The sequence below is a fragment of the Paramisgurnus dabryanus genome, chromosome 2, assembly GCF_030506205.2.
Source record: "Paramisgurnus dabryanus chromosome 2, PD_genome_1.1, whole genome shotgun sequence".
Taxonomy (NCBI): Eukaryota; Metazoa; Chordata; class Actinopteri; order Cypriniformes; family Cobitidae; genus Paramisgurnus; species Paramisgurnus dabryanus.
The window spans coordinates 19932954-19960744 of NC_133338.1; the positions used below are offsets into that span (position 1 = coordinate 19932954).

Consider the following 27791-nt stretch of genomic DNA (forward strand, 5'->3'; position numbering starts at 1 on the left):
AAACCACAAAACTTTAAATGAAAATGTATGCTTGAATACAATCAATTGATCCACTGTAAATAATACTACCAAATAAAGTAAATAATACTACCTGATGACATAAGTTTTTTGGCCAGCAGTTCACTATTGCTCGATCTCTGCTGCCGGTGGGGGCTCGACCGGTGCACAGGAGAGCGCCTACTGCTGTAAGCTGGAGACCTTGAGCGGCGGTACGACGGAGTACGGGACCTCCGTCGGTAAGGGCTGCCTCGAGTCCTCCTGCGGGGAGACCGGCTGCTGCGGCGGTATCTCCTGGGGCTTCTGGATCGAGAGCGGGATTGTGAACGAGAATAAGATCGTTTGCGACGGCTCGATGAATCATGGCGGCGCTTTGGGCTGGGGGATCTGGAGTACGAGTGAGATCGGGTGTGGCGCTTGGACCTGCTGCTGTGTTCTGCTTTGGGCTCAGGTCTGTGGATAATTGACAAAAAATGTTTTAAGTAGGTAAATTAAATTTGGCCTACAATGCATATAAATTAAACTCAATTCCAATCTTAAAATTTCCTGAGATGGTACAGTCATACCTTAAAACAGAGTCAGCCTCAACATTCCAGTCTGGGTATCTACAAAAAACACAAATATGACTTTAAATTTACCGCCTAATTTGTTAACCATATCTTCCTAAAGAAAATTCCTAACCAAGTGCGTATTGATATCTTGAAATTAAACCGATTAAATTTTAGGTACAGACAATCATAAAACACTCACTGTTTCCTTAGAAGCCTACATTTCTCAATATGTACATTTGTGTTCTGATGTTCAATCCAGTCCTGTAAACAAAACATTTAAATGATATAATTAAATAGTGCCAAAAAAAAAAAAAAACGTTTTAATATATATAAAAAAAATTGATGCCAAAATCAACATTGTATAGATAATGTATCAACAGAACATAAATATTTATGGTATGTATATAGATCAACAAAAAAACAAAAAACAAAAAAAAACAAAGACCTGCAACATTCCAGCAGGCAAAATTAAGGGCATGAATTAGCTTTTTAAACGTCCTATTGGTCCGACTACTGTAGAATTGAAGTCTAAGCTTCTTCATTACAAAACGTCTTAACATTGAAAGGAAAAAGTCCAAAGTTTTGCATCAGGCATAACAAAGATGGTCAGTCTTGAGGGACACTGCTATCTGCATCTCATCTTCTACGCTGTGGTAGGTAGGTCATCAGGTCTTCACAATAAGGATGCCATCTCTCAGTAAGTCCAAAATTCAGGAACCCAGGTGTCCAGGCCTCATTCCAAGGTTGTCGAACTGGAACTGGCTTGGCGTAGTCAAGACACTACTTCTGAATTTAACCCCCCCCCACTTCCTATATCATCTAATTAAGAGCTTTTCTTTAACAACAATCTGGCAACCATTAATTATCAATTTAAGTTAACAAGCCTTCAAATCTCATTACAGGTTGACACTTTATTTCATAGGAAACTGTAGTACAATTTGAGCTCATTGTAAACCAAAACATTCGAAATGAATTAAACAGTATGTGACCCTTTTACATATAACAAAAGTACAAATATCTTACAAGTAAAACACTACAGGTTAATAAGATACTCACCTTAATCTGGACACATTCAATGTTACATAGAGAGCACGTATGAGGAAAGATTCTCGGAGTAGACGCCAAGTAATCGTTCATCATGGTCGGAGTCGGAAGCCTCTTGGTGGCAGCCACGTTGATTGGAGGTGAAAGAAACGGAATCCAGTTAGTACTCGGACCTGCGGGGATATTCTCGACCTTCATCATAGGGACAGCACCAAGCAGAGGTGGAATCTGTGCAGGTGGTAGAATAGTCTGGGAAGCAGGTGGTCTTCCTGGAAACACTGTAGTTGGTCTTGATTCCATTGCTGGAGGTTTCGGAAGCTTTGGAACTTGTGCAGAACCTGAAGCTGCTTGGCATTGCTGAGGATGCTTTGTTATATCAATGCCACTGAAGAGGGATCCAGGGATTTCCCTCCCATACTTAGGTGACGCTTCATGTAGGTGTTCACTTGGAAAGTCATCGGGGTTCTCGTCAGGATAGTCCATTTGACTTGAATGTCCATAGTCAATGACTTTGTGTCGAGCATCAATATCAGCAGTGTTCCTTTTCGCTTTGCGCATACGGATGTCCCGTAGAATGAACGGTAGGTTGTCAGGAGTCAGCTGATCGTCTGGATAGTGGCTCAGAAGCTCTAGGTCTTCATTTGAGAGTCCAAAGCTTGCTAGAATGCTGCTGGCACTCTCCGAAGTGTAGCGTGATGGCCGCTGTTCTCGTGATGGTTGGCCGCCCAAACCGCTTGAACCCATACTGCCGCCAAAACCTGGACGATCCAAGCTTGAGGATGCAAAGGGCTTGCTATGGCCCTGGAACATTGTCCAGTCCAGATCATCAGATCTCGAAGTCCCTGAAAAACCACTCCCTCCTGACGAAAGCACTTTATCCCTTGTATCCTTTTTCATGCGGGGATCTGCTGATTTGGACTGCTCCAACAATTGAGCAAAGAGGCGCGCTTCGTTGCGGGCTCCCCGGAGGTTTCGGTCTATGGTGGTGAGATCATGATCCGAGGAAATCTGCGACTGCCGTCCCAATGAGATGGGCATCTGCTGGTTGACCATCAAACCCCCACGAGAACTGGACACAGAACCTGGGACATGGCGGCCCGCCCCTAGTTCAATACCAGACTGTGACCCAGGACCATACTGGCCAGGCAGAATGGACCTCTGATCGTTAGAAAACTGTCCACCACGGGGATTAAATCTCTGATGGGACATAGTGACCTTAAGAAAGTTGAGCAAGGTCAAAGAAGGTAAGGGAATTGCAGGGGGAGTGACACTTCCACCAGCAATCGCATTCAGCTGGTGCAGTGCCAACTGAGTCTTTATCTGTGCTAGCTGGAGGGAGACGGGTCCCAAGAGTGGCAGACTCCCAAAAGGGCTCAGGGAATTTGCAACTGGGCGCACGCAACTTTCCAAGAACAATGCAAAGCTGAAAAAATTAGGGGGAAACAGACAGAAAGGGTTACTGGCTCGCCTTTCACGTCTTGACACAGTAATGGCAAAATGGTTGCAACCACTTTCCCCCTCGATCACACATTAAATCTCCACTTCAAAATCCTTCTGAGCTTCACAGGATTTAAACACCATTCCATGTTTTCACTGAAGAAGAAAACAGCAAGCAAAAAGGACAAGACACACAAGGGAAAATATCACAGTTTAAGCATACCTTCACACATTCATGCATGACGTTTAGTTGTTTTTTATCCTATAAAAGGTATTAATTTCCCAGTATATCAAACTATGCCAATTATAGATTAGATTTTATATTAATCCATCCGTAAATGATTGAATATTTTAAAAAAGCAACACATTATAATAGAGCCAGACATTCACTGGGATAGAGACATATTTTCACTGGTATGTTAAGTCCACCCCCAGATCACCTGAATATAATGCACATCTTTCATTGCCATTATTGTCATATCCTTTATTTTATTACCTGACATTAATTTACTATTAACAAAATTTTTATATTACCTACAAATAAGTTTAAATCCACTATTTGACTGTTTAGGAGATGTCATACAGAAGACAAGTTGTTTCACAAAAAAAAAGGATTACATTTATAAATGGCGAAAAAAGGGGTACAAAACTGAAATTTGTAATAAGGCCATAATAAAGATAATTTTATTTTCGTGTTTACTTTAAGCAATATAGAGAAACATCTCATTTTAAACCTCCTGCAGAAAGTAAAACCAAACTGACAACAATCCCAGAACTAGAATGCATCTGAAAATGTATATTTAAAGTGAAATATGCATGCCATGTCTGGTTAACATAATAAACATCTGCAGAACCCTGTAAACTAAAACTCCTAACGACTGTACAAACTATGACTAAAATGCCAAAGTGTTTAAGTATTAAATGCAAAATGAAAGCAACTTGGGCCTGCGCTCGCCACCCAGCGAATGAATACAAAATGTCCACTGAATAGTGACGGCCAGTTTCACAAAGCAGCCATTTCTGATGCCTGTCCTAAAACTGCACCTACATTCAAGCATTTGGAGTTGACTGGGGTGCTTTTCAGTAAAAATTAATAACAAAAATGACTGAAAAACAAGACAGAAAGATTGGGCAAAGTTACAACCACACAACCCGACACGTCATACAATCTAAGCACATGTTATGTGACTGCACAGATGTCTCATAACATCTCTAATATAAACAGCTAAGCACACTGTAAATAACAGCAAAAACACATTTTGGATGTATGGGGCAGCTGCACGACTGTTACAACTCATCTACACTGTAAGCAAGCAAATACTAACCGAAAGATACTAATAATAATATATAACGTTGCAAACATGAAAATATTTAATTATATTAAATTACATTATTTAAATATTGGTCTGCATTACATGAGTATCTTTCTGATCAGTCGCGTCGTTCGCTTCCAAGGATAACGTTACACGAGGTATAAAGTGGTGTCTGTGTGATCAGTATATCGCACACAAGATGAATGCAATATTTCGATCAGTAAAAGGCAAAATATGACCGCAAACGTGGACTTATATGGTCCAGACGTATGCAGTGATCCGATGGGTGGTCGTGAAACCAACTCGATATTTGCAACTCGATATTCTGCTAAGCTGTGCCTGTATGGCCGTTTGGCCCGCGAGCTTAGTTGACGTCGTCGTTCACCGCGCAAAACCCCGCTTCAGACGACAACGAAAACATTACATTTGCAACAAGGTGGTCCCCAACACAGTTGAAATGCGCCTCTATAACATACCTCGTGTTTTAATAGGTAAAATCTTACGGTGGAAAATCATCCGTTCGGGAAAATGTTCCGATATCTGCGGACGGTCGGCTTGCGTCTCAGACATGACCAATTGATCGACGATTTCTCGCTTAAAAACTGTTTCAGGCAAAGCAATCAAACCCGGACGTGTAGAATACTGCTCCAGACCGGATAGTTCATACAGTTAATTATTTGGTGCATATGTAGATTGATTTTTGGCGATTTAATATATAGTATTTATATAATCAATAATTAAATAAGTCATACGCTTGTTGTAATTTAATATAAAGCGTGAGGGTACAGTCATTTCTATGCGTGGTATCCAGCAGATGGCAGTATTTACCTGTAAAATGTAATCAGTTTTTTTCATCAGCGTTGATGTGGACTGGAGCATTACCATTACACTTAAGTAACTTTACGTCATTGGTATTTTAAAATATTATTTGGAATTTTTTACATTTTAAATGCTAAATTTGACAGTGAATATTTGTACTATTGCGTTACAAAAAATCCTGCAGGAATTCTGTAGGATTTTGGTTCTATCTGCAGGGATCCTTCTTGAGTCCTGTAGCAGGACTGAAAAAATTCCTACAGGACAATTCCTGCAGGAGTCCTGTAGAACTCAAAAATCCTACAGGACAGGGGATATCCCTGGAGGAATCCTGTAGGGTCGTTCTTGTATGACTTGTTGAAAATGGTCACAAAATCCTGTAGGATCTTGTAGGAATGTGCGGGTATGTGGGGTGTATGTCCTGCAGGATTTTTTGTAAGGGTATATTTCTATGGTGAAAACTATGCCTAAAATCCCCCTACAAGTAGGTCTACAAGTCTCTCAGTTCTGCACCCCCCCCCCCCAAAGAAATTACTAAACAATATTTACATTGTTACTAATTCATTTCTATTGTAGATTGTTTGAAGGTTAATTAAATTACTCCTAATTTAGTTGTGGCCTTAAGCAAGAGTTTGTATGACAGTATAGTCATCATGCAAAGAGTAATATGAGAGGTGTTATTCGTCTTGACTATATTTGACCTTAATGATGTAATTTACATTTGTTAACTCTGTAAACAAGTGTTAACTTACATCAGTGACTTAATTTCCCTAAGGGGAAATGTATAATCATAGATTAGCTTTATAGAGAGAAAGAGCTGGCAGCAATACAAACACAGTTATAGGACAGACAGAGAGGCATTTGAGGACCTTTTCTCCTCCTTTAAACATTGTTGCAGCACACAGCTTTGCATGCAGATACATTCTTTGCTGCTGGCAGACCACCAGATAGCGGGGAGCAGCATGTATGCATGTGAGCACCAGGGACTCTCTTTTAGGAGTACTTTCATTCTTCAAAGGTCAACATTAACTTTATGTTGTATTGGTGGATGGAGCTCAGATATTAGTATTTTCATTTTTTATGCTACCTGCATGGTCTTGTTTCAGATAAATCAGGTGCGCTGTGCCCTTTAGATCATATGCTTAGATCCTTAAAATAGTGCCCAAAACATTTTAGCGCAACAAGGAATTTTTACATTAATCTTCCTGCAACAATTATTTAATTATTTTCTTGCACGCTATTTAATCGTGTGCCGCAAGCAAATCTGATCATTTTTTTAATAAATAAACTTCAAAAGCAACACGTTTTGTTCACATTTTATCAGTGTGTAGATGACAAGATTTTCCTTAAGGAAAACTTTCCCTTTAATGTGTTCCATGCCGGCTATATATCAGCATTAATGTCAATTAAATGTTAATGTTTTAATATGGTTATAAGTGTGAAAGAACATCATCACACAGCTTGATGGAGTGTTTGTCACTGTCTCCTTAATAAAAACTTAATTTTAGTCAGCTAGGGTTTCATCACCGTGTCTGAGACGAGTGTGGTCTCTCAGCAACTTGTCACCTTCTATTTCAGAGCACCGACTCACACAGATAAGCACATAGACACTCATGCAAACACATCCCCTTTAACCTTCTCTTACACCCGTGATCTCAGAATGTTGCTGGCAAGGCATTTTGTGGTAACAGATAGGTTGTATCTTTGCAGCTGTAATTTAAAACTCCACGTTCTATACTTCAGCTGTCGTCTGGTAACTCCTTTCTTAAACCATATTATGCAAAAATGACTAGGGTTGCATAATAATTAATTGCATCTAATTGTTTGCAGAATAAAAGTTTTTGTTTACATCATAAATGTGTGTATACTGTGTCACTGTAAAAAAATTCCGTAGAAATTACAGTGTTACTTGCAGCTGTTTGCCGGTAACTTACCGTAGATTTAAATTTATGTTATTTATTGGCAACATTTTGTTCAAAGTTCAAAGTCTTTGTCTTTACAGAGTAAAACTAAAATAACAGTATCAAGAAAAGCATTCTGGGAAACAAAATCTAAAGCAAAAAACAGAAAAAGGTTGATAATGATTTCTGGTTCATATAATGCTTTTCATGAGACTGTTATTGTATAGTTTTATTTGATAAAGATAAAGACTTGTTAATATTTAAAATTGATTTAACTTTGAACAAACTCTTGTAAATAACATAAATTTAAATCTACGGTAAGTTACTGGCAAGTTACACTGTAATTTCTACAGAATTTTTTTACAGTGTATGTATTTATGAACACACACACACACACATGTATAATTTTAGAAGAAAAAAAAAACATATAATACACCCAAATATATAATTTATAATATTAATTATTTATATTTATATATAAATTATATATAAATATAAAAACGTATATACACATGTAAATATTTCTTAAACATATTCAGGGATGTGTGTGGATTTATATATACGTAATTATTATCCACAGTACACACACATCTATGATGTAAACCAAAACATTTATTCTGTATATGATTAGTTGCAAATATTTGTTATGCAGCCCTATTTTGTCTTTAAACAAAGTTATGTTGTAAGTTCCCTCAAATTATATTCTGACGAATGCACATTGCATAGGTCGATCACGATAACAACTTTTCATTTATGCATTTTACAGCCACTTTTAGTGTTCCAGTTCATGATACATTTCCAGGTTAAATTTTTCTCAGTTTGTGTGTTTTTACTGGGAACCAAACCTGTGAAATTGGTGTTGTAGGCACTGGTCTAATACTGATTGGATTTTACACAGAAGTATACTACAGTTCTATGCCCATAAAACACATCTAAAACCATATGTAACCTTTCTGGAGGAACTCATAAATCGTATTAGCCCCTATATAAAGTTATTATGGCAATAAAACTAAAACTGAACCAAGGCAGAGAACCAAGGTCAAACAATCAAACACAAATTTTTACTTTACTATGATGAAATGTTAGATGTCTAAGGTACTTTTAAGAGTCTTGGTTATGCTGTACAGTGTGAACAGAACCCAGAACAACTTTCTGGTTTTCAGTTTCTGATAACAACTGGTATCACAAGACATTAACAAGTCTGCCAGAAAATAAATCCTGTCAAGATGTTTTTGGATTAGCCCTGTCAGACTTTCCCCTTCTCGTCTCGCTTCAGTTCGACTTGATCAACTGGATGACAGTGAGGCTTTGGGTTTTTACTTCCTCAATAACGATGAGTGAAAAATGAAACCATAATCTCCTTGTACTTATTTTGTCATCGTTCAATCAATGCCCTAAGCCTGTTGTGATGATGACCTCCAGAATAAACAGGCCAGACTTTAATTAAGCCATGGGATCATCACTACAGCATGTCAAGGATATCAATCGAACCACTAGTCTAAGTCTTATATGCTAGCCGATTGTCACCTTCTATAATATAATAGTTCAAGTTAGTATTTTGAAGAGAATTCTTTCCATAGATTTCTGTCTAATCAGTGACCAAATGCCAAGTTTAGTCATGAAACGCTTCCATGCGGCTGACTGGTTCTCATACAGCTGGAAACGTGGCCAATCTATCTTTCAATACTATCTACATAACCTATTTGTTTCCGTCTTGTCCTGGCTCAGTCAGTGCAGCATGCCATGGGATTTTTTCCTAGCCCCCTCCTTCCCCAGCACTGTCTGCCTAAATCTATTACAAGGGTTCTCCCTACTTGCCTTGTAGCAGCATGTATCATATTCCCTGTAATTATGTGCATGTTTTAGCGAAAGCCTTCACTTATGCCTACAGCAGCAGCATAGCAGATCTAGTCCACCAAGAAAAAGATAACATGTATGTTGTGTCAAACTCATGACTATTTAAACTAAAGTTAAATAAAAGATAAGAAAATTAAATTAAACAGTGAAGGTAAACAATGCTTATATCACCCATTCACAAATAGTCTGTCAATTAAAGTGGGGAAATCTGTTTTTTATTGTTGTTTAAGTTGTTGTAAAGGGATGTGTAAATGTGTATTAGCACATGTTAACGATATGCAAAAATACGATGACGCGAGTTATCATCTCCATTGTAAATCTCTTTTCTTGGACTAGAACACACGGATTGGCGACAGTTTTTCCTCCTGGGATTGGTGATGTAGACAAGATCGACATTATCATAATTCCTCCTGCTTCGGACCCAGTCTGTAAGTTAAAGGAATAGTCCATTTTCTTAAAAGAAAAATCCAGATAATTTACAACCATGTCATCCAAAATGTTGATGTCTTTCTTTGTTCAGTCAAGAAGAAATTATGTTTTTTGAGGAAAACATTGCAGGATTTTTCTCATTTTAATGGACTTTAATGGAAACCCTCACTTAACACTTAACTCAACACGTAACACGTAATAAGGGTCTTATCTAGCAAAACGATTTTCATTTTGGACAAGAAAAATAAAAAATATGCACTTTTAAACCACAATTTCTTGTCTAGATCCAGTCCTGAAAGCGTCAGCGTGACCTCACGCAATACGTCATGACGTCAAGAGGTCACACCGGACGAACGCGAAACTCCGCCCCAGTGTTTACAAGTGTGTTGGAAGAGGACCGTTCCGACGTATGTGGAATGATACTTATTAATGTCTTTGTGTCAGTTTATTGTTTACAATGGTCCGCAAATGTGCGTTTCATATATGTAACACGTGACCTCCCTACGTCACTACGCATTTACGTTAGGTCGCGCTGGACCGGATCTAGACGAGAAATTGTGGTTTACAAGTGTATATTTTTAATTTTTCTTGACAAAAATGAAAATCGTTTCGCTAGATAAGACCCTTGTGCCTCGTTTGGGATCGTTTAGAGTCCTTTGAAACTCCGTTGAAAAAAACTGTTACCTGTTGAGTTAAGTGTTAATTGTTGGTGTCTATTAAAGTCCATTAAAATGAGAAAAATCCTGCAATGTTTTCCTCAAAAAACATCCTTTCTTCTCGACTGAACAAAGAAAGACATCAACATTTTGGATGACATGGTGGTGAGTAAATTATCTGGATTTTTCTTTTAAGAAAATTGACTATTCCTTTAACTTCTGTTAGCATTGCATTGTGACTGAATCTTTCAAACAAGGTAAGGAGCATCACATTTCTGGCTGACCTCAGAGGTATTCAGGCCAATCACAACGTAATGCATTGTGTGAACCTGAACTTATCAGTTATGTGTCTGAAACTCTGGAATGTAGCATCTAATTACATATATGTGGTTAGAGTCGTTCGAAATACTGCAGGTGGGGACTAATTCACATATTCATATCTATGGTCTGAGCAGTGCGATTGAGTAGAGATGGGGACTAATTCAGGTGTAGATTTACATTCAAGCTGATTTAAAGCATGAAGAAATTACTCTGACAGGTAAAACTTTTATATGCTATTATGATGCTGAAAGATGCTTTTTAACCATAGACTGTAAAGATGGACTTAGTGTCCGTGACGTCACCCATTGGTTTCTGAAGAGCGTTTTTGATGCTTAAAGTAGGCGGTGCCTGCCATCGCCATCTTGGCCTCGTTACACTGTGCATTACTCGCGGATATCGAACATGGGTAAAGAGGCGGGACGTGGGTGAAGCTGAGGTGACTGGTTGCTGAAACCAGCCGCCTAGGTCGACAGCAGTGGCTGTTCAACCTTCATTTAAGTGGCCACGCCCTTAATTGTGCAGAACTTTATTGCTTAATATAATTTAAACAGATGAGTTACAAAAAAATTCACCCCCCTCACAGTTTTCATGAAAGGTCAAAACTAGCTATATAGACCAAAACACTTTTTGTACCAGGCTGTAAAAAAAAATATTTTCTACTGTAAAGTTGGCCACTTTCCCATGGAAGTCTATGGGAATTGACTCCCTTTTGGAGCCAGACTCTAGCAGCCAGTCAATGAATTGCAGTTTAAATCGCTTCCGTATTGGCTTCATCAGAGAAATCGGAAGGTTGCCCCTCGGTTTTAAAGGTGCAGTGTGTAATTTTTAGAAGGATCTCTTGACAGAAATACAATATTATATACAAAACTATATTATCAGGGGTGTACCTTTCATAATGAACCGTTATGTGTTTTTTACCTAAGAATGAGACATTTTTATCTACATACACCGAGGGTCACCTTACATGGAAGTCGCCATTTTATGCCGTCATGTTTCTACAGAAGCCTTTTTACTAAGTTCTCTCCGATGATGACATGTTTGTTCAGTGGCGGCTACCGTAGCTTCTCTATGTGTTTTAAAAGCGAGGGGTGAGCAGTGAACTGAGCCGTTGGTTGCAATTTGCAACCCCACCACTAAATGCCGCTAAAATTTACACACTGCAGCTTTAAAGGTTCTAGAGCTGCAACTATCGACTATTTTTTCAACCGATTAATCTATTGATTATTTTTTCGATTAATCGAATAGTCTAATGATTTTTTTATACATATAATTCCCCAACAAATAATAAATGTAACATCTGCCATTAACGCCAACATTTTATTTAAGCATTTTCTTAATTAAACAAACACACAAACCAAAATTTTCAACATGAAAAATAAAGTGGCAGTGCCACTTTAAAAGAGGCATTATTCACCTTAAACAATAAAATAGGCATATATTAATATTTTAAACATTAGTTTATGATTAGTACATGCATTAACTCAGCATTAGTTCAGACTGAAGTAAAAATAAGTTCATTGTGATTCATGAACCCTTATATAAGATGTAATGGTTATATTATTACTGTTAATATTATTACTATTAGTAGTACTGCATTCTCATTAAACTTTAACATTTAACTTTTCTTAAGTTCCGGGTAAAAAACAAGTTCAGTTAGTATGATCTTCTAATATTTTATAAACAGCGTTTACGCCGCTGTTACTTTAAATAAACGCATGTCAGGAATACCTTACAAGACGAGCTTCTGTAATATCTGCGCACATATTCGCAAAAAAGACGTTCATTGGGAACTCCGCACTGCCAGCTGGCTTTCAGTGCACGCGGGCACATGCCTATCAGTTCTCAATGTGACAGTAACTTATTATTTCATAACTTCTTAATATAAAAACATGTCCTGCTCTTTATTTACTGTTTCAACATACTGCCCAGAAGCGATGCAATGTCACGTCTGTCAGGCGTCTCGCAGCTCGTATTAAACGAAGATGTAAACGCAGCTGTATTAAGCACAATATGTATTGATTCTATTGTTTATAGAGTAAGTATAAAAACTTACTGTAATAGTTCAAATTCTTACGCTGACGTCTCGTCATTTTGAGGTCGGAGAGCTCCAGGTTTTCTTCTTTTAAGATGATCATACACAGGTGTTGCGCTGCTGTGGTATGCCATTTCAGTTTTACACAGTATGTGTTTTATTTGGTCTCTGCTTAAAGTATTCCCACACTTTTGATCGCGTTCTGTCTGTTTGGTATAACACTTGTATCACCCGGTCGGAGCTGAAGCCGCCTTCATTTCAAAATGTAAACAGTGCGACGCATCGACGCATTTCCGGCAAATCGACGTAATTACGTAATCGACGTAATGGACTACGTCGACGCGTCGTTCCAGCCCTAAAAGGTTCTCTAAGCGAATTCACGCGTTTTAGACCATAAAACATTTTTTGTTACATACAGCACACATCTCCTCACTATCTGCTTACTACCTGACCACTGATCAAACTGTAAAAAAAACGCGATCTCTGTAGACAGCCCAGCCTCTACAAACTTCAATATACACACAGTGGCCAAACCTGCACCACAAAACAAAACAAAGTTTTACAGCCAATAAACGCCAAGAAGGATTTGGGGGTGGGGGTTGGTCGGGTTCACGAAAGCACGGAAGGGAGGGGGAGGAGTTAGCTACGGTCCGTTTGTTTGAAAGCAGTTCAAATATCAACAACAAGTGATGTCGAACATATTCGCTTAGAGAGCCTTTAACTGATGAAATTTTTGACAACAGGGGGACTTTAAAGCCCACCATGATTGCCTACACAGATAATCTTCTACATTGAAAATTCTGTCATCATCTATCTATTCAACAAAATGTCAAAGCTGCTCTTTTGAACTTGCCAAATTGTTTTTTGATCACTGATTATCAAGTTGACTGCCAAGTTAAAGTTGAAAGTACGAACCTGCCTGTGTATGATATTGCACCAAAATAAACTACTATAGATAGTTTCATTGGACGCATTTCTTCCAGTTTCTGTTTGTTTAATGGTCTGACTTGTGGCTAAAATGAACTCTGGAACAAATATCTTGTCAAAAATAACTAATGTTTTGGTTTCCTAAGACAAGTGCAGACAGCGATCATGGATCACAACTATGTGAAGGGAGGAAGTTGTAGTTAAGATTGTATACATTATAGTACACATTTCAAAGCAACGTTATCTCAGTATTGTTTTTATAAGCTTAAGCTATAAAATATGAACTAAGGTAATCTACTTGTTGTTTATTTGACTTGTTATCAGAAATAAACTACTCTAAAAGGACTATGTTGTAATTGATTCTAGCAGAGTTTACCGGAAGTTACGTGTATTCCACGAAAGCCGTTTGTTTATGTTGCTACTGCTGAAACCGTCTATAGTAAAACAAATATTTTGAACATGTTTTATTCTACTATAACACCAAGTGAACCAGGACCACTACTTATTACAGGCTTTAAATAATGATTTGCTAACAAGGGACCTACCATGACATTGCAGATTATGATGATAATGACATTAAAGGCCAATTAACAATAAATCTCTGAAAGCCAATGTTGACATTTGAAATCAGAATCACCTAAACAAACACGCCCCTACGCCAACAGAATCTGGACCTTCTTTTGATAGACCCGCCCCACACATACGCAACCCAGGCAAGATGTCGGTTAGTAGCCCCTTACTGCTGATTGGCTACAAGTGTATTTTGGTACTCGGCCCTTTTCCAAAGCGTTTCTCAAAAATCGTGGACCCGGCCTTTAAGCATAATAATGGAAATGAAAGTGTTGCAGTAATGATTATGCTTGTGACAATGAAATACATGATTTTTACGAAATAGAACATGAAATATCATAATGTGTTGGGATAGAAATGGAATATCAGTCTGGGTGAAAGGTGATGGAATTTACAAGAATTCCACCGGAGACACACTGTGGGCTTATCCAGACAGCTGTCCCACACAATCAGTCTGTGTAAATCAAAAGGCCAGTTCACAGATTAGTTTCACAACAACACACATTTCCTCTAACAAATCTATATCTAAACAGAATGATTGCAGCTTTTTTCCATGCATAACTCTATATTCTTAAAAATAGTTTTTAGTCAAGGTGTATGGTTCTATGAAAAACCTGTAACATCCAAGTAACCTTGTTTTTTTGGGGAAAGCTTTATAAACCATTAAACATTACATTGGGCTATTAAAAATAAAAATGTGGTATTTTTTACTGTAAGTTTTCTTAAATAGTTATTTACCATTGCTGCTGCAGAGTGCTGTGTTAAACTTAGTCCAGTAGTTTAACATAAGACTGAACTCATCTGTATCATGGTTTGTTTTGGGGGGAAATATTTAAGTAATTCTAAGAATTTCTACAGATATGCATGCCGCTGCTATGTCTGTGAAAGCCTACAGTGTATCTACAATGTTGTGGTCACAGTCTGAGACTGCAGAGGAGAGCCCATTGTTAGTGTGAGGAATAAGGAGACATGAGAGGAGGATGTAAAATAGAGAGAAAACAATGAAATCCTTTTATCAATCTCCAACCAGCTCAGTCCCGGGAATTGAGTATAGAATATACTCTTTTTTTCAAGAATATCTGTAATCATACTTTAATAAGAACACATTTTAACACATGGCCTGTTATTAAAAGTGTAAATTTAATTTACAATAAAATAAGTAATTTATTTGCGAACATTTATTGTTCTGTTTTCATTTTTGAATTCAGGATATTCTTTCTCTTTTAGTTTGAAGGGGGAGATAACGTGTGTGCAATGATATCTGCGCTAGCACTAATCTGGGTTGGGTGACAGGAGGACTGTGACATGACATAAGCAAAAGTATCTGCGTGTCATGTGATGACATAAAGCAAGACTGGGAATGTAAATCTATCAAGTTTAGAAAAACTACATTGTAAAAAATTAGCTGTAATTATGCAGCTGGTTGCCAGTACTGTAAAAAATAAAGACTAAAAATGTTTCATGTTCATTTAACTTTGAACAAACTGTTGCCAGTAAATAACATACATGTAAAATACAGTACTGGCAACCAGTCGCCAGTAATACCCAGTAATACTGTAATTTTTAAAGAAATTTTTTACAGTGTAATATATTTTTTTTCTATGGCTTTTCCTGAGGTGGAGTATCAAAATATGTCTCTACAATGTATCCTAAATGGAAAAATGGAAATCCTTACTTTAACCTTTGATATTCTGCCAAATCAATAAATACGATAAGATGATATGAAATATTTCAATGCAAGATTAAACAACGTGTGATTCATATTAAAATACAGTGCCTTTGGGTCTGCAGAGTATGAAATTTCTGTCTTAAAGGATTAGTCAATTTTCTTAAAAGAAAAATCCAGATAATTTACTCACCACCATGTCATCCAAAATGTTGATGTCTTTCTTTGTTCAGTCGAGAAGAAATTATGTTTTTTGAGGAAAACATTGAAGCATTTTTCTAATTTTAATGGACTTTAATAGAGCCCAACGTTTTACACTAAACTCAACACTTAACGTTTTTTTTTTCAACAGAGTTTCAAAGGACTATAAATGATCCCAAACGAGGCATAAGGGTCTTATCTAGCAAAACGATTGTCATTTTTGACAATAAAAATAACAAATATACACCTTTAAACCACAACTTCTCGTCATGTAGATCCGGTCGTGATGCGCCAACGTGACCCCACGCAATACGTCATGACGTCAAGAGGTCACAGAGGACGAACGCGAAACTCTGCCCCAGTGTTTACAAGCGTCTTGAAAGAGGACCGTTCCTACGTTGTTGAATGTCAACTGATACTAATTAATGTCTTTGTGGCAGTTTATTGTTTAAAATGGTCCGCAAATGTGCGTTTTATATATGTAACACGTGACCTCCCTACGTCACTACGCATTTACGTTAGGTCGCGCTGGACTTGACCTAGACGAAAAGTTGTGGTTTAAAAGTACATAATTTTTTATTTTTCTTGTCAAAAATGACAATGGTTTGGCTAGATAAGACCCTTATGCCTCGTTTGGGATTGTTTATAGTCCTTTGAAACTCCGTTGAAAAAAATTGTTAAGTGTTGAGTTAAGTATTAAATGTTGGGCTCTATTAAAGTCCCTTAAAATTAGAAAAATCCTGCAATGTTTTCCTCAAAAAACATCATTTCTTCTGGACTGAACAAAGAAAGACATCAACATTTTGGATGACATGGTGGTGAGTAAATTATCTGGATTTTTCTTTTAAGAAAATGGAACATTACTTTAAGTTAAAGAGCTCAGAAGCTACAGATAACTAACTAAAATACAGGTGTTTTCTTTTTAAATTAGACAGACTTCTGTGGATCTGCATGCTAGGACAAAGTGAGAGTGATTCAAGAATGGTCTTTAAACTAAAAGCATAGCAAATTGGAGATACAACAGGTGCTGGTCCCTCCAAGCACTGGAAAATCAGCCCCATGCATGACCTTCTTGTTTTTCATGCTGTTGCAGACTATTAAAAATTAATGAAACATGGATTATACAATTAGACTATTGTTATCAGGGTATGCTGACTCACACAAATGGAATTAAACCAGACATAACTGGTCTAGGGCTGCAGATATCTTAATCAATACAGATTTGAATGTGAGGAAATGGGAATTAATGTGCACTAGATGACAAGTGTCATGGTTGGATAGTGCAGAATAAAGGGCGGTATTATCCCCTACTGACATCACAAGGGTATAGCTAAATTTCAATGACCTATTTTTTAACATTTTTATATATCCGGGACCCCCCCCCCCCCAATAAGGCATTAGGGACCCCCTATAAGAAGTAAAAATAATACTTAAGGGGGTCCCTCGGATATTTTTATTTTACTAAAAAATAATGCTGATAAACTCGTAAGGATGTAGTACGTTTTGTGAATTCATTTTTAAATTTTTACACTAATAAATGTTGTGTCTATTTAAACATGTGAATGTCCATTGCTAAGCACATGTTAGTTTTGTACTTGCTTAGCGCTGCTTTAGCCAAGCGCTGATGAGGGGGAGTCTAAAATAGCAAGAGACTTGAATGCATATAATTTCCCCAGCTAGAAAATACATATAGCTTTGGTACGTTAAGTTTTAACGCGTTTTAAACAAACATCTTTGTAATACAACCACAAAAACTGCAGCTATAGTGAGCAACGTACAGAGCTCTGAACAATCTTAATATATACAACAACAAAAAAACTAGGGGTGACCCTGAATAGTCGAAGATTCCATGCTTTCACAGTCGAATCGTCTCAGATGTGTTATGAAATGAGGATCATTCAATTTTGGCTATATAAGGGTGCACATTATCTGATTTCACATATAACAACTTTCTCCCAATATATTAATATACAGCCTATTATCATTATGATAATACTATGCCAATAATATATAAAAAAGGAACTTGTGATTTGTCGTTTTTATCATAAATAGTTTGACACGCTAAATTTCAAAATTTTGGATTTGCTGCTGTCCTGGTCGGGACCCCCCCATAAGACTTGATTCAATTCGAGCACTGCCCCCTACCCACGAACCATTAACCTAACCCTGTAAATTTTCAAATAAACATTATATTGTTATTATCTATATTTATAAGCTGTTTTCTCATGGGGACCAAAAATGTCAAAATATGACTGGTATGACTATCTTTGTGGGGACATTTGGTCCCACACCATAGAGATTACCGGGACCACGCACACACTTTAAAAAAATTCTACATTACTAAACTTTCAACATATTAGGTTTAGGACAAGACAAGCACGTGTGTAAGATATAGCACACAACAAATTAAACATGAAAACATGTTAGTAAACTCTTAACACAGTTTGACAAACCTGCAGACAGATGACATTTCTAAACCATGATCAAAAGCGTTCTTGAATTATTTCCCTAGTTACCAAGTTTCATTTAACTTTTCCCAAAAATCCTCACAGGATCAGCCACATTTACTGTAAATGAACCTGACCTAGTCCCATAAATGAAATAAATAATCTTGAATCAGAATGAATGTATTTATTATAAACATCTCACTTACTTGTTTGGGGCCTCTGGTCGTTGAATAAGAGGCAGGCTGTTTGCCTGTATATTGACATTGTTGCTAGCAATAGCATTTGTGGCTCCATTTATGGAATTTCCTTCCTTTTTGCTGTTTATCATTTCGTCTGCCCCAGAAAACCTGTCTGGGTCACAAAAGAGATCTTGAAATGAGCAAAAATCCACAAATGAATATCACCAACAAATCGCCAACCAGAAAAATAGTCAGGGTCAGGGATTCACAAAAACAGCTTTCAGAAGAATGAAAAAGTTAATAATTGATAATAGTTGAAGGTCATTGAGATTTCAGCACATGATGTCATGCTGGTAGTGGCACAGATGGTCATCCATGGCAAATTTGTTGCTGATATGACAATAATAATGACCTTTGTGAAAAAGACAAAAGCAGTCGCTCCAAAAGATGGCACTGTGCTTATCAAAAGAGCATCTTCATTTTATCTTCCGGATTATTTTGAATGCGGCAAGTATTCCCATTAAAAATGACAGAATGAAATAGAAAAGTAATCCATAGGCTTTTTCATCTCATGTGTCTTCATTTAGAGCAACCGAAGATTGCTGCAAACAGCGTTCTGGGATTATTACAAGCCACACAGTTTCTTCCACCCAAACCGATCAGCTGGTGTCCAAAGTGTCACATGCCAGACATCTGTGGGGTGGGGAGAGAAAAGAGGCAGTAAGAGACACGGATAGAAATGGTATTTTCTTCACTCTTTGCTTAAAGGAATACTTTTAGGAGACATGACTTCTACATCCTATTTCTGGTTTTACATCTGCCCCATTCCTATTTTTCCTCCCCTCCTGTCTTATAGCTGACTGCTGACCCCATGTGTTGGCTTGTTCTCTTATAAAAAAATTATAAGTGATATGTTAAATAGGAGAAATCATTTGGGAGTAAATAACATACATTTGCATCTACAGTAAGGTACTGGCAAACAGCTGCATAACTACATTTCATTTTTTACAGTCAGTGTGTAAAGATAAATAAACAACTAGAGCTGAAATGCAACTGTTTTGATCCGGACCCGCGTACGTTCATATTGCAAGTGCATTAATTTATATGTGATTGATTAAAAGTGTGCATTTCCGAAAATAAAAGTTATTTAAAAATTTCCTGTGTGATGCGCTGTAGCCATCACACCCATATTATGCACGGCTTTTGATCAGTAAGTCCTTATCAATCTGAAATCGCTGTTGGTTTCAGTCGTTTAAAACATGCATTTGAAAAAGCAACACTCGTCAAACATAATCATTATACATATTCTTTATTATCATGAAAATACCTGAAAGGGTTTGAAGAACAGCAATATTTATCCTTAAGACATTTCCTGGAGCTGCGTTGTGTATTGTTCTTCGTCTGCACAGCGATGAGTTTCTGCACGAGAGCGCCCTCTGGCTTTTGGATGTAGCGGCATTTCAACGTAACTCATTGAGGGTCTGTCTTAACAAGGAAACATCATCGGCCAATTTATAAGTGCAGCCCTAATTTAGGTCTGTGTCTCCGTCTACCGACCACACCTATTTTGCCACTGTTTATGCATCTGCTGGAAAGCAAACTGTGCCATTTCTCTAATTATGTTGCTCTGTATTTTGCACCTGGTTACTTTTGGCCTACTTCTCGTGTTTCCTGTTTATTTATTTTATTTACTTTAAATGCAAAATGCACTTGTTATGAATGTACTTTTATAGAAAATACATTTTCCCAAACTATCCCTACTGAAAAATCCAGCTAAGACCAGCATAAGCTGGTGAGCTGGTTTTAGCTTGTCTCCCAGCTTGGTTTTAGCATGGTGTAGCAAGCTGGTCTAGCTGTGTTTTGGTCACTTTTTAAGCTGGTCTAGCTGGACTTAGCTGGTCAGGCTGGAAGACCAGCTTATCCACCAGCTTAACCAGCTTTGCCAGGCAGAGAGGGCCAGCTTAAACCAGCTACTGCAACCTTAAACCAGCTAAAACCAGCTACCAGCTTATGCTGGTCTTAGCTGGATTTTCCAGTAGGGATTTGTGTTGATTTGTTATATGAACAAGTGATTTACATAAAATTATTACCATCCCTGCTGAAAAAACCAGCATACCAGCAAGACCAGCATATGTTGTGTTTTGGTGCTGATTTGCTAATGAACACCAGCTAAACCAGCATCAGCACCAGCATAAGCACCAGCTAAACCAGCACCAAACCAGCATTAGCACCAGCTAAACCAGCATTAGCACCAGCATCCCATGCTGGTCATACCAGCATATGTTGTGTTTTGGTGCTGGTGTGACCACCAGCTAAACCAGCATAGACCAGCATAATTCCCATGCTGGTCCATGCTGGTTTGATGCTGTTTTTTTCAGCAGGGATGCTTCACAATTTTTGTAATAACCAGTTTTTCCGGACCTATGAAAATGATGAGAATTCAGATTTGGACCTTTGAATGTAAACTTTGAGAACCCCTGATATAAACTGTTGCAAATTGTTAAATCTTTTGACCAATTAAAACTCGATATTACCTTAGAGTGCTTTTATAATAAAAGTATTGCTATAAATGGGTCCAATGCTTAAGGAAGCGAAGAAAGTCACACCTTTCCATAAAAATAGAGAATAGTCAAGGAACTGTACTTGTAAACAAGTGAGTTTTATTTGTGGAATTTAAGCTTATGGTAGGCTACAATGGTTGTCAGGTTAAATTGTTGGTTGGTTTGAATCCTGCTACCGGTAGTAGGCACACTTTCCCTCCCCGGAATGCTAATGATATGCTCCTGTAAGCAAAGAGGACTCATAGACTTTCTATACCCTCCCCATACATTCATTGTCTGGTATTATTGTTCATTGCATGTTTCCTAGACCTTAATACTTTTCCCTTCCAATTTCAGTGTACACTGCAAAAAATGATGTGTTAATTTTTTACACATTGTGTGTGTCATGCCATTTAAGGCATTATTTCATGTTAAAATAAATGAAAGGGACAACACAAGTTGTGTTAAAAACAGTTTTGGAAGTAACGCGTTACAAAGTAGTTCCGTTACAATTCCACTACTTTTAGCTGTAATGAGCATGTAACGAAGTATTTTTTTTAATCAAGTAATGCAGTTACAATTACTGAAATTTAAATGAGTTGGTTACTCGCGTTACTCTATTTTGTGATAAATGAACACTTGCAGACAATACATTTCTGATCTAATGTCGCAGGACCATACATGGTCCAATGAATAATAACACAGAAGCTGTGTTATTTCGTGTTAGTTCAGGGACAACACATTAAATGACTTCTGGGTTGGTAGAGTGCCGAAGACCACATCAAGGGTTCAAAGGGGGCCTGATGAGCACACTTCGGAGCGTAAAAATGACAGATGGGACACCCTAAGGACTCGTAGACTAAGCGAGCACGCGCAATTTAAGGCCACGAGACCGAAAGTCCACATGAAGTGCCCTATTTGGGACAGGGCCTAATTCGACATGCTGAATCGGCAACAAAAAGGCGACAATTATTTACTTTAGCAGACGTGTGGAACATGGGGAACAAAAAACTAAGCCAGACGACACTTAAGTAAACAAGACATGATAACCATTTTGAAAATTAACCATGGTTTTATTGTGGTAAAAGTGTAGTAGTAGCCATGTTTTTTTCGGTGTATTGATTACTATCAGCCAAACCATGGTTTTACTACACGGTTTAACTATGGTTTTTTGAAAACCAGAATTGTCAAAACCATGGTTATTTTGGTTACCATGGTTTTACTACAGTAAGCATGATTTTTGGTTTTAATTGTGGTAAAACCATAGTTAATTTTCGTAACGGAACTTCATTTTATACAATCTATGGATAACTTATAGTAAATGTCAGAGTTATGAGTATTTGTAATATGAATATATGAATATGAAATAAACAGGCATTTTTAATTTTTTTTTAGCTTCCTTCATTATTTTCAGATGTTGGAAATGTCAACAAATGATCTGTCGGTCAGCAGTAGAAAAACAGAAACAGTCATCATTTGAAAGATCTATCATTGTTTTGAATTGTATAAGCAAATCACCAAGCCATTTGTATAATGCTTCTATTAATATTTACTGTCTATCTGTATTCTACCATAGTAAAATCACCACCTGTACTACAAGAATAATGTATTCAATAGGCAAAAAAGGATGATTGGTATATAATGTATAGTGAGAAAGCCTCAGGCAAGCGTTTCAGCAGGTAACCGAAACTCCAATACTGAACAAGTAACCAGACTAGGAGTCAGGAGGGCCACAACGATCTTTTCTGGCAGATTAACATAATGCTGGTGCTAAATAAAGAGATGTATACCATTTGTAAAAGTTAGCCAACCTGTGACAGTTTTTTGACATTACAGAAAGCAGTCCTACCGAGCAGTTAAGCTACCTGTCAAATTATTAAGATAAATTTCAATGTGTCTATGTTTTATTGTTTGCTGTTGTAATGGCAGATGCTGCAAAAATATTTATCCCAGGGCTGGGTAACTATAGGACAGAACACATTTCTAACAATGTTCAAATAATGGATTGTTTTAACCCAACTGCTGGGTTATTGTTAATCAACCATGTTGATACAACCCACCGGTTGGGTTAAAACAACCCATTATTTGGGTCACTTTAACCCAGAAATGTGTTCTGTCCTATAGTTACCCAGCCCATAAAACAACCCAATATTTTTTATAGTGTGAAGTAATGCCAAATTTAAGTGTGATCATCGTTTAACATGATCTAATAAAATCAGGTTGTTCCTGTGCTTTTTACAATGTTTGGACAGTAAATATTTGCACAGGTGTACAGCAGGTATGCATTTGAATAGATTTAGTTTAGACAGAAAACCACAGTAAATCTCATGGGTCCCTTAAAAATGTAGTTCACCGAGTCTGCTTTTGCTCAGATGAGGCATGCCATTTATTTTACCTCAAGACTGTTTTGTTGAGTATAGCAGCATCAGGTTAGTGGATTATATGATGTTTTATTGCTGCATTGTAATAAAAAATAGAGCATGAATTTAAAACCACTTGGTTTTAAGTCAGTTCACCCTTCTATTTAAAGTTTTGACTTGCGATAAGTTGACATAACTTATAAAAACAAGTTAAAATTGTTTAACATTGTTTAGTGCATGGAGGATTACTCTGTTATCATTGTCAGGGTCCAAAGTAAATTTTCATTATTAGCCTATTCTTTTTTTTACAAAGACTTTTTTATGTTTCAGCTTATTTCGTCTATTATTATGTCTGCTAATATGTCTACTAACAGCATGTGTATGCAACATATTAAAATTTCGAAGAAGACCAAAAAAATAATACATTAAAAGGAACACTATTTTTTTTACTACAACATGAAAATGGCTCTTAATATGTTACAGATATTTGTTTGGAACATTGCCTTGGTCCACCCAGTGCCGTTCCAAAAGCTGGTTCATTCATGCTGTGGTTTGGATGGTGACCTGGTCTTTGGAAGGATCCCACTTAAGGTATTCAGTATTTTCTCACAATCTGTTGTTGCGTTATTACGTCTTAATAAAAAAAAAGATTTTATAGTTACCCAGAGGTGGACAGTACATTCACTTCACTCACATTCTAAAGCAGTGGTTCTCAAACTTTTTCAGTGTGCGGCCCCCTTTGTGTACGGTGCATTCCTTTGCAGCCCCCCCAAAATAAATTTATGACAAAAACGGTTCTAAAACTTCAAATTTTAATTAAACAAAACATTAAATTATACAAAGTAGTGCCGCCTTATTTTTTTATGATTAATTTCACAGAATTCATGATAAATTTATGTATTTTATAAAATGTCATAAAACTGGGGGCCCCGGACCCCAGTTTGAGAACCACTGTTCTAAAGCATATCATACTTTTTATTCACCCAAATTTCATTAAATTACACTTGAAATCTAATTACATTAAAAACATAGTGCTTTCTTACTTTTACTCAAGTAAAGGTAAGAAAGTACTAGATTTTTTAAGTATTAAATATAAAACAACAACTTGTATTTATGAAATGTATAGAGTAAAAAGTATGATATTACTGTATGCTATGAAATGAAGTAAATAAATAAAAAAAACACTGATAAATTACAGATACTTGAAAATTTAGTTGAAAGTACTGTAAAAAATACTTCACTACTGTCCACCTCTGGTTTTACCAAACAGCTGAAAGTGTCCTTGAACTTAAAAACTAATAAAAAAATATTCAAAACTGTGGTGATGATGAGTACTGATAAATCTGCTGGTAGTTATCCACATTTTGCACATGACAAACTTTGATAATGAATCAGGATATTGATTTGTAGAGATGTACATAATGAATAACAGTATAGAGAACATTAACATAGGGTTTTTGAACAGCAAGAGCACAAATAAAAACAAAACAGATAAACCTATTTTACGCATCTGTGTTTTCTGAACTGGATATAAGAAATTTGCATGTAGCTGTAAAAAAATAGCTGTAATTATGCAGCTGGTTGCCAGTAACTTACTGTAGTAGATAAAGACTGAACATGTTTTATGTTCATTTAACTTTGAACAAACTGCTGCCAGTAAATAACATAAATGTAAAATCTACAAGTTACTGGCAGCTAGTTGCCAGTAATACCCAGTAATACTGTAATTTATACAGAATTTTTTTACAGTGTAGTGCTGGCTGCAAGTTTAAAAAAATTAGTTATGCCATTTGATGTTAAGTTAATTGAACCTTCAATATGACGGCATATCTGTAGCCAAAAGAATTGAGCGCAATGATACCCGCGTGCACGCACCATTGTTATTGCCAGAGCATAACGCCCCAGTCACATTAGCTACAAAAGTTTAATGGCAGTTCCTGGGTAATATCTAAAAGCGGTATCAAAAGTCACTTAAGTCGGGGCCTGCCTGGTGTTTTCAGTCTGTGCACCCCCCCCCCAATAGTTGACATAACTTATAAACAAGTTGAAATTGTTTAATTTAATTTGTTAAGTTGAAGTAAAACAAAAACTTTTTTACAGTATAGAAATAATAAAAATATTGTGTTCTAATTTTTATTATCATGCTTTTATGTAAAAGTTGTAAAATGTTATTAACATGAAATAATAAACATGCAGATATGCAAGTTTTAATTAAACTTTTATTTTATACAGGAAACAAAAGAAATTTGACCAGATATGGCAGTGAACAGCACTATTTTCAATTTTTCCAACTTCACATTCCAATCTGAAAGCAATTGTTCTGGTGATCACGTTTTTGATTGCATCGATTCATTTCCAGGAAGTGTTCTCACTAACTCATATTTGATGATAAACGTCATCCTTATGCTCCCTCTGAACTGCTGGATTCTGTGGCTGGCATTAAAAACTACAAGCGCTGCATCCTCAGACTTTGTTATTTTTAATCATTCTGTTGCTGAAGTTATAAATGACATTTCTTTCTCTTTGTTTGTGTTAGGCGCTGTTTATAGAAATAAACTTCTTATTCTTATCGGGAATTTCCTGGGCAGTACATTTATAGTGGGTCGGCCACTCTTTCAAACTTTTTTCTGTGTGGAGCGCTTCCTGGCTGTAGTCCATCCGCTGGTCTACCTAAAATACACAAAATCCCCTAAATTTAAATTGCCATTTGTTGCGCTTGTCTGGATAATAATCCTGATATTTGGATGGTTTATTATGGACTCCTATCCTAAATTGCCCATATGGTATTGCATGGGATTGTTTCTTGCTATGTTAATTGTGTGTACAATTTGCTCTGTCATGATTTTATTGGTTTTGAAAAGGCCTAAGCCAGGGGAGAGAGATAAAGAGGGAGCGTATCAACGCAAGAGAAAGGCTTTCATGGCAGTTATAATCATTTTGATTACATTGTTGTTTGGATATGGGACAGTCGCATGTGTTATTGTACTGAGGGATCAGCTTTCATACCATACTTACTGTTTGGTTTTAGGTCTAAGTTGGTGGTTCCTTTTGCCAAACAGTGCAGTTCAGCCATATCTCTATCTGTCAAAAATGAACAAGTTACCATGCACTGAAAATCTTTAATTCAGAGATTTTTGACATGGATTTTATGTTGACATTACAAAGTTTTTTTTTAATATTGTTATATATGAAAATAATTTGTGGGTTAAAGGTGGAGTGACTACCAAAACACACTTGTAGCCAATCAGCAGTAAGGTGCGTGCCTACTAAACGACATTATTGCCTGGGTTGCGTACGTGTGGGGCGGTCCTATCAAAAGAAGGTACAGATTCTATTGGGGTAGGGGTGTGTTTAGATTAGGGCTGGGTATTGACAAGGGCCTCAGACACAAAACATATCAACATATGGGTCATGATACAATGTATCACGATATGGTACAAAAATGTTGCGGTACATTGCAATACTTTTTTATCAAAAATGTAAAAAAAATGGAGCTGATTTTTTTTTAAGCCAAAGTGCTTCCACACGTCGGCAGGCGTTTTGACATTTTCTGGCATTTTCTCACTTCCGCTAACTTCTGAGACATTGGCCGAATAGCTGACAGACAACTGGACAGCGACAACTACAGCAGCGGCGGAGGAGGTCGTTTGCCGCACACAGAGGGATTAGTTTTTTTTTTAAATATCTATACTAGAGATCGAAATATCGATATACTATTGTGGGGAAATGTATCACGATAGTAAGCTGTATCGATATTTTTGCGCAGCCCTATAAATGATTTCAAATGTCAACATTAGGTGTGTCAGACCGATTGGCTAGGTTTGCCGCTTGCAGTCGAGGTAGGAGCTGAAGACAGAGCCTCTGAAGTCAGAGATCATGGACCCTGCCCTTAATGCATTGACTTACATTTATTCATTTAGTAGATGCCTTTGACGAAGTCGCATTTAGCATTTTGTCTAAGGAGCCAACAATACACGTAGTCTAAAAAGCAAAAGAATTGAACAGAATGGAAGGAAAGAAGAACTACGTAGAATTTTCTTAATAAAGTTTGACTGTGGACAACTGACGGTTAGGGGTCAGCTACTGAATTTGAAAGAGGAATAAAATGAAGTATGCATAATAAATGTTTTGTTTTTAATTCATAGATTATTATAACATTTAGACTTGTACCTCTAAAAAGTTTTTTTATCTTAAAAAAGGAACATGTAGAAAACCAACATTGTGAATTAAAAAATTACTTTTTATAAAATAATGTTTTGAAGGAAACTATTCTTTTTATCTTAAACTAACTTTTTACTTCTTCACAATCATTGGTGTGTTTTTTATTTTTATATATTAAAATAACTAACCTTTGTTATGTAATAAAATATGCCTTTTAACTGTCATTTATTTTTGCGCACCTGCATATTTTGAAGTCCTGTTTGCATGACTGACATGTTCAAAATTAAACTGACATTTAAATAAGTCTTTTATAATATTTGACCCAGTGGAAACCCAGCTAAAGTATTTTTTGTGATTTGTTTACCAAATACATTCTTCTACAGAAT

At 36.8% G+C, this 27791-nt stretch overlaps 1 protein-coding gene and 1 long non-coding RNA gene across 7 annotated transcripts in view; one reads left to right on the forward strand and one right to left on the reverse strand.

The window, feature by feature from the left end:
• Positions 1-19767, reverse strand: part of znf638 (zinc finger protein 638) — a 40487-nt gene extending 20720 nt beyond the window's left edge. For 4 of the 6 annotated variants that reach the window (XM_065275462.1, XM_065275461.1, XM_073812056.1 and 1 more), the window contains exons 1-6: positions 19672-19767; positions 18372-19037; positions 1605-3015; positions 748-809; positions 564-602; positions 92-450 (exon numbers count right to left, since the gene is read on the reverse strand). In XM_065275462.1, coding sequence (XP_065131534.1) covers positions 92-450; positions 564-602; positions 748-809; positions 1605-3015; positions 18372-18493 — 1993 coding nt within the window. In that variant the 5' untranslated portion in view covers positions 18494-19037; positions 19672-19767. Of the gene's footprint in view, positions 1-91; positions 451-563; positions 603-747; positions 810-1604; positions 3016-4818; positions 5020-18371; positions 19038-19671 lie in introns of those variants that run through there. The other 2 variants (XM_065275459.1, XM_065275463.2) reach the window with 2 other exon arrangements.
• Positions 19768-23208: 3441 nt separating this feature from the next.
• On the forward strand, positions 23209-27370 carry LOC135764811 (uncharacterized). Its single transcript, XR_010540286.2, has 3 exons — positions 23209-23313; positions 23728-23835; positions 25477-27370. It is a non-coding gene; the product is annotated as an uncharacterized lncRNA (long non-coding RNA).
• Positions 27371-27791: the final 421 nt, after the last annotated feature.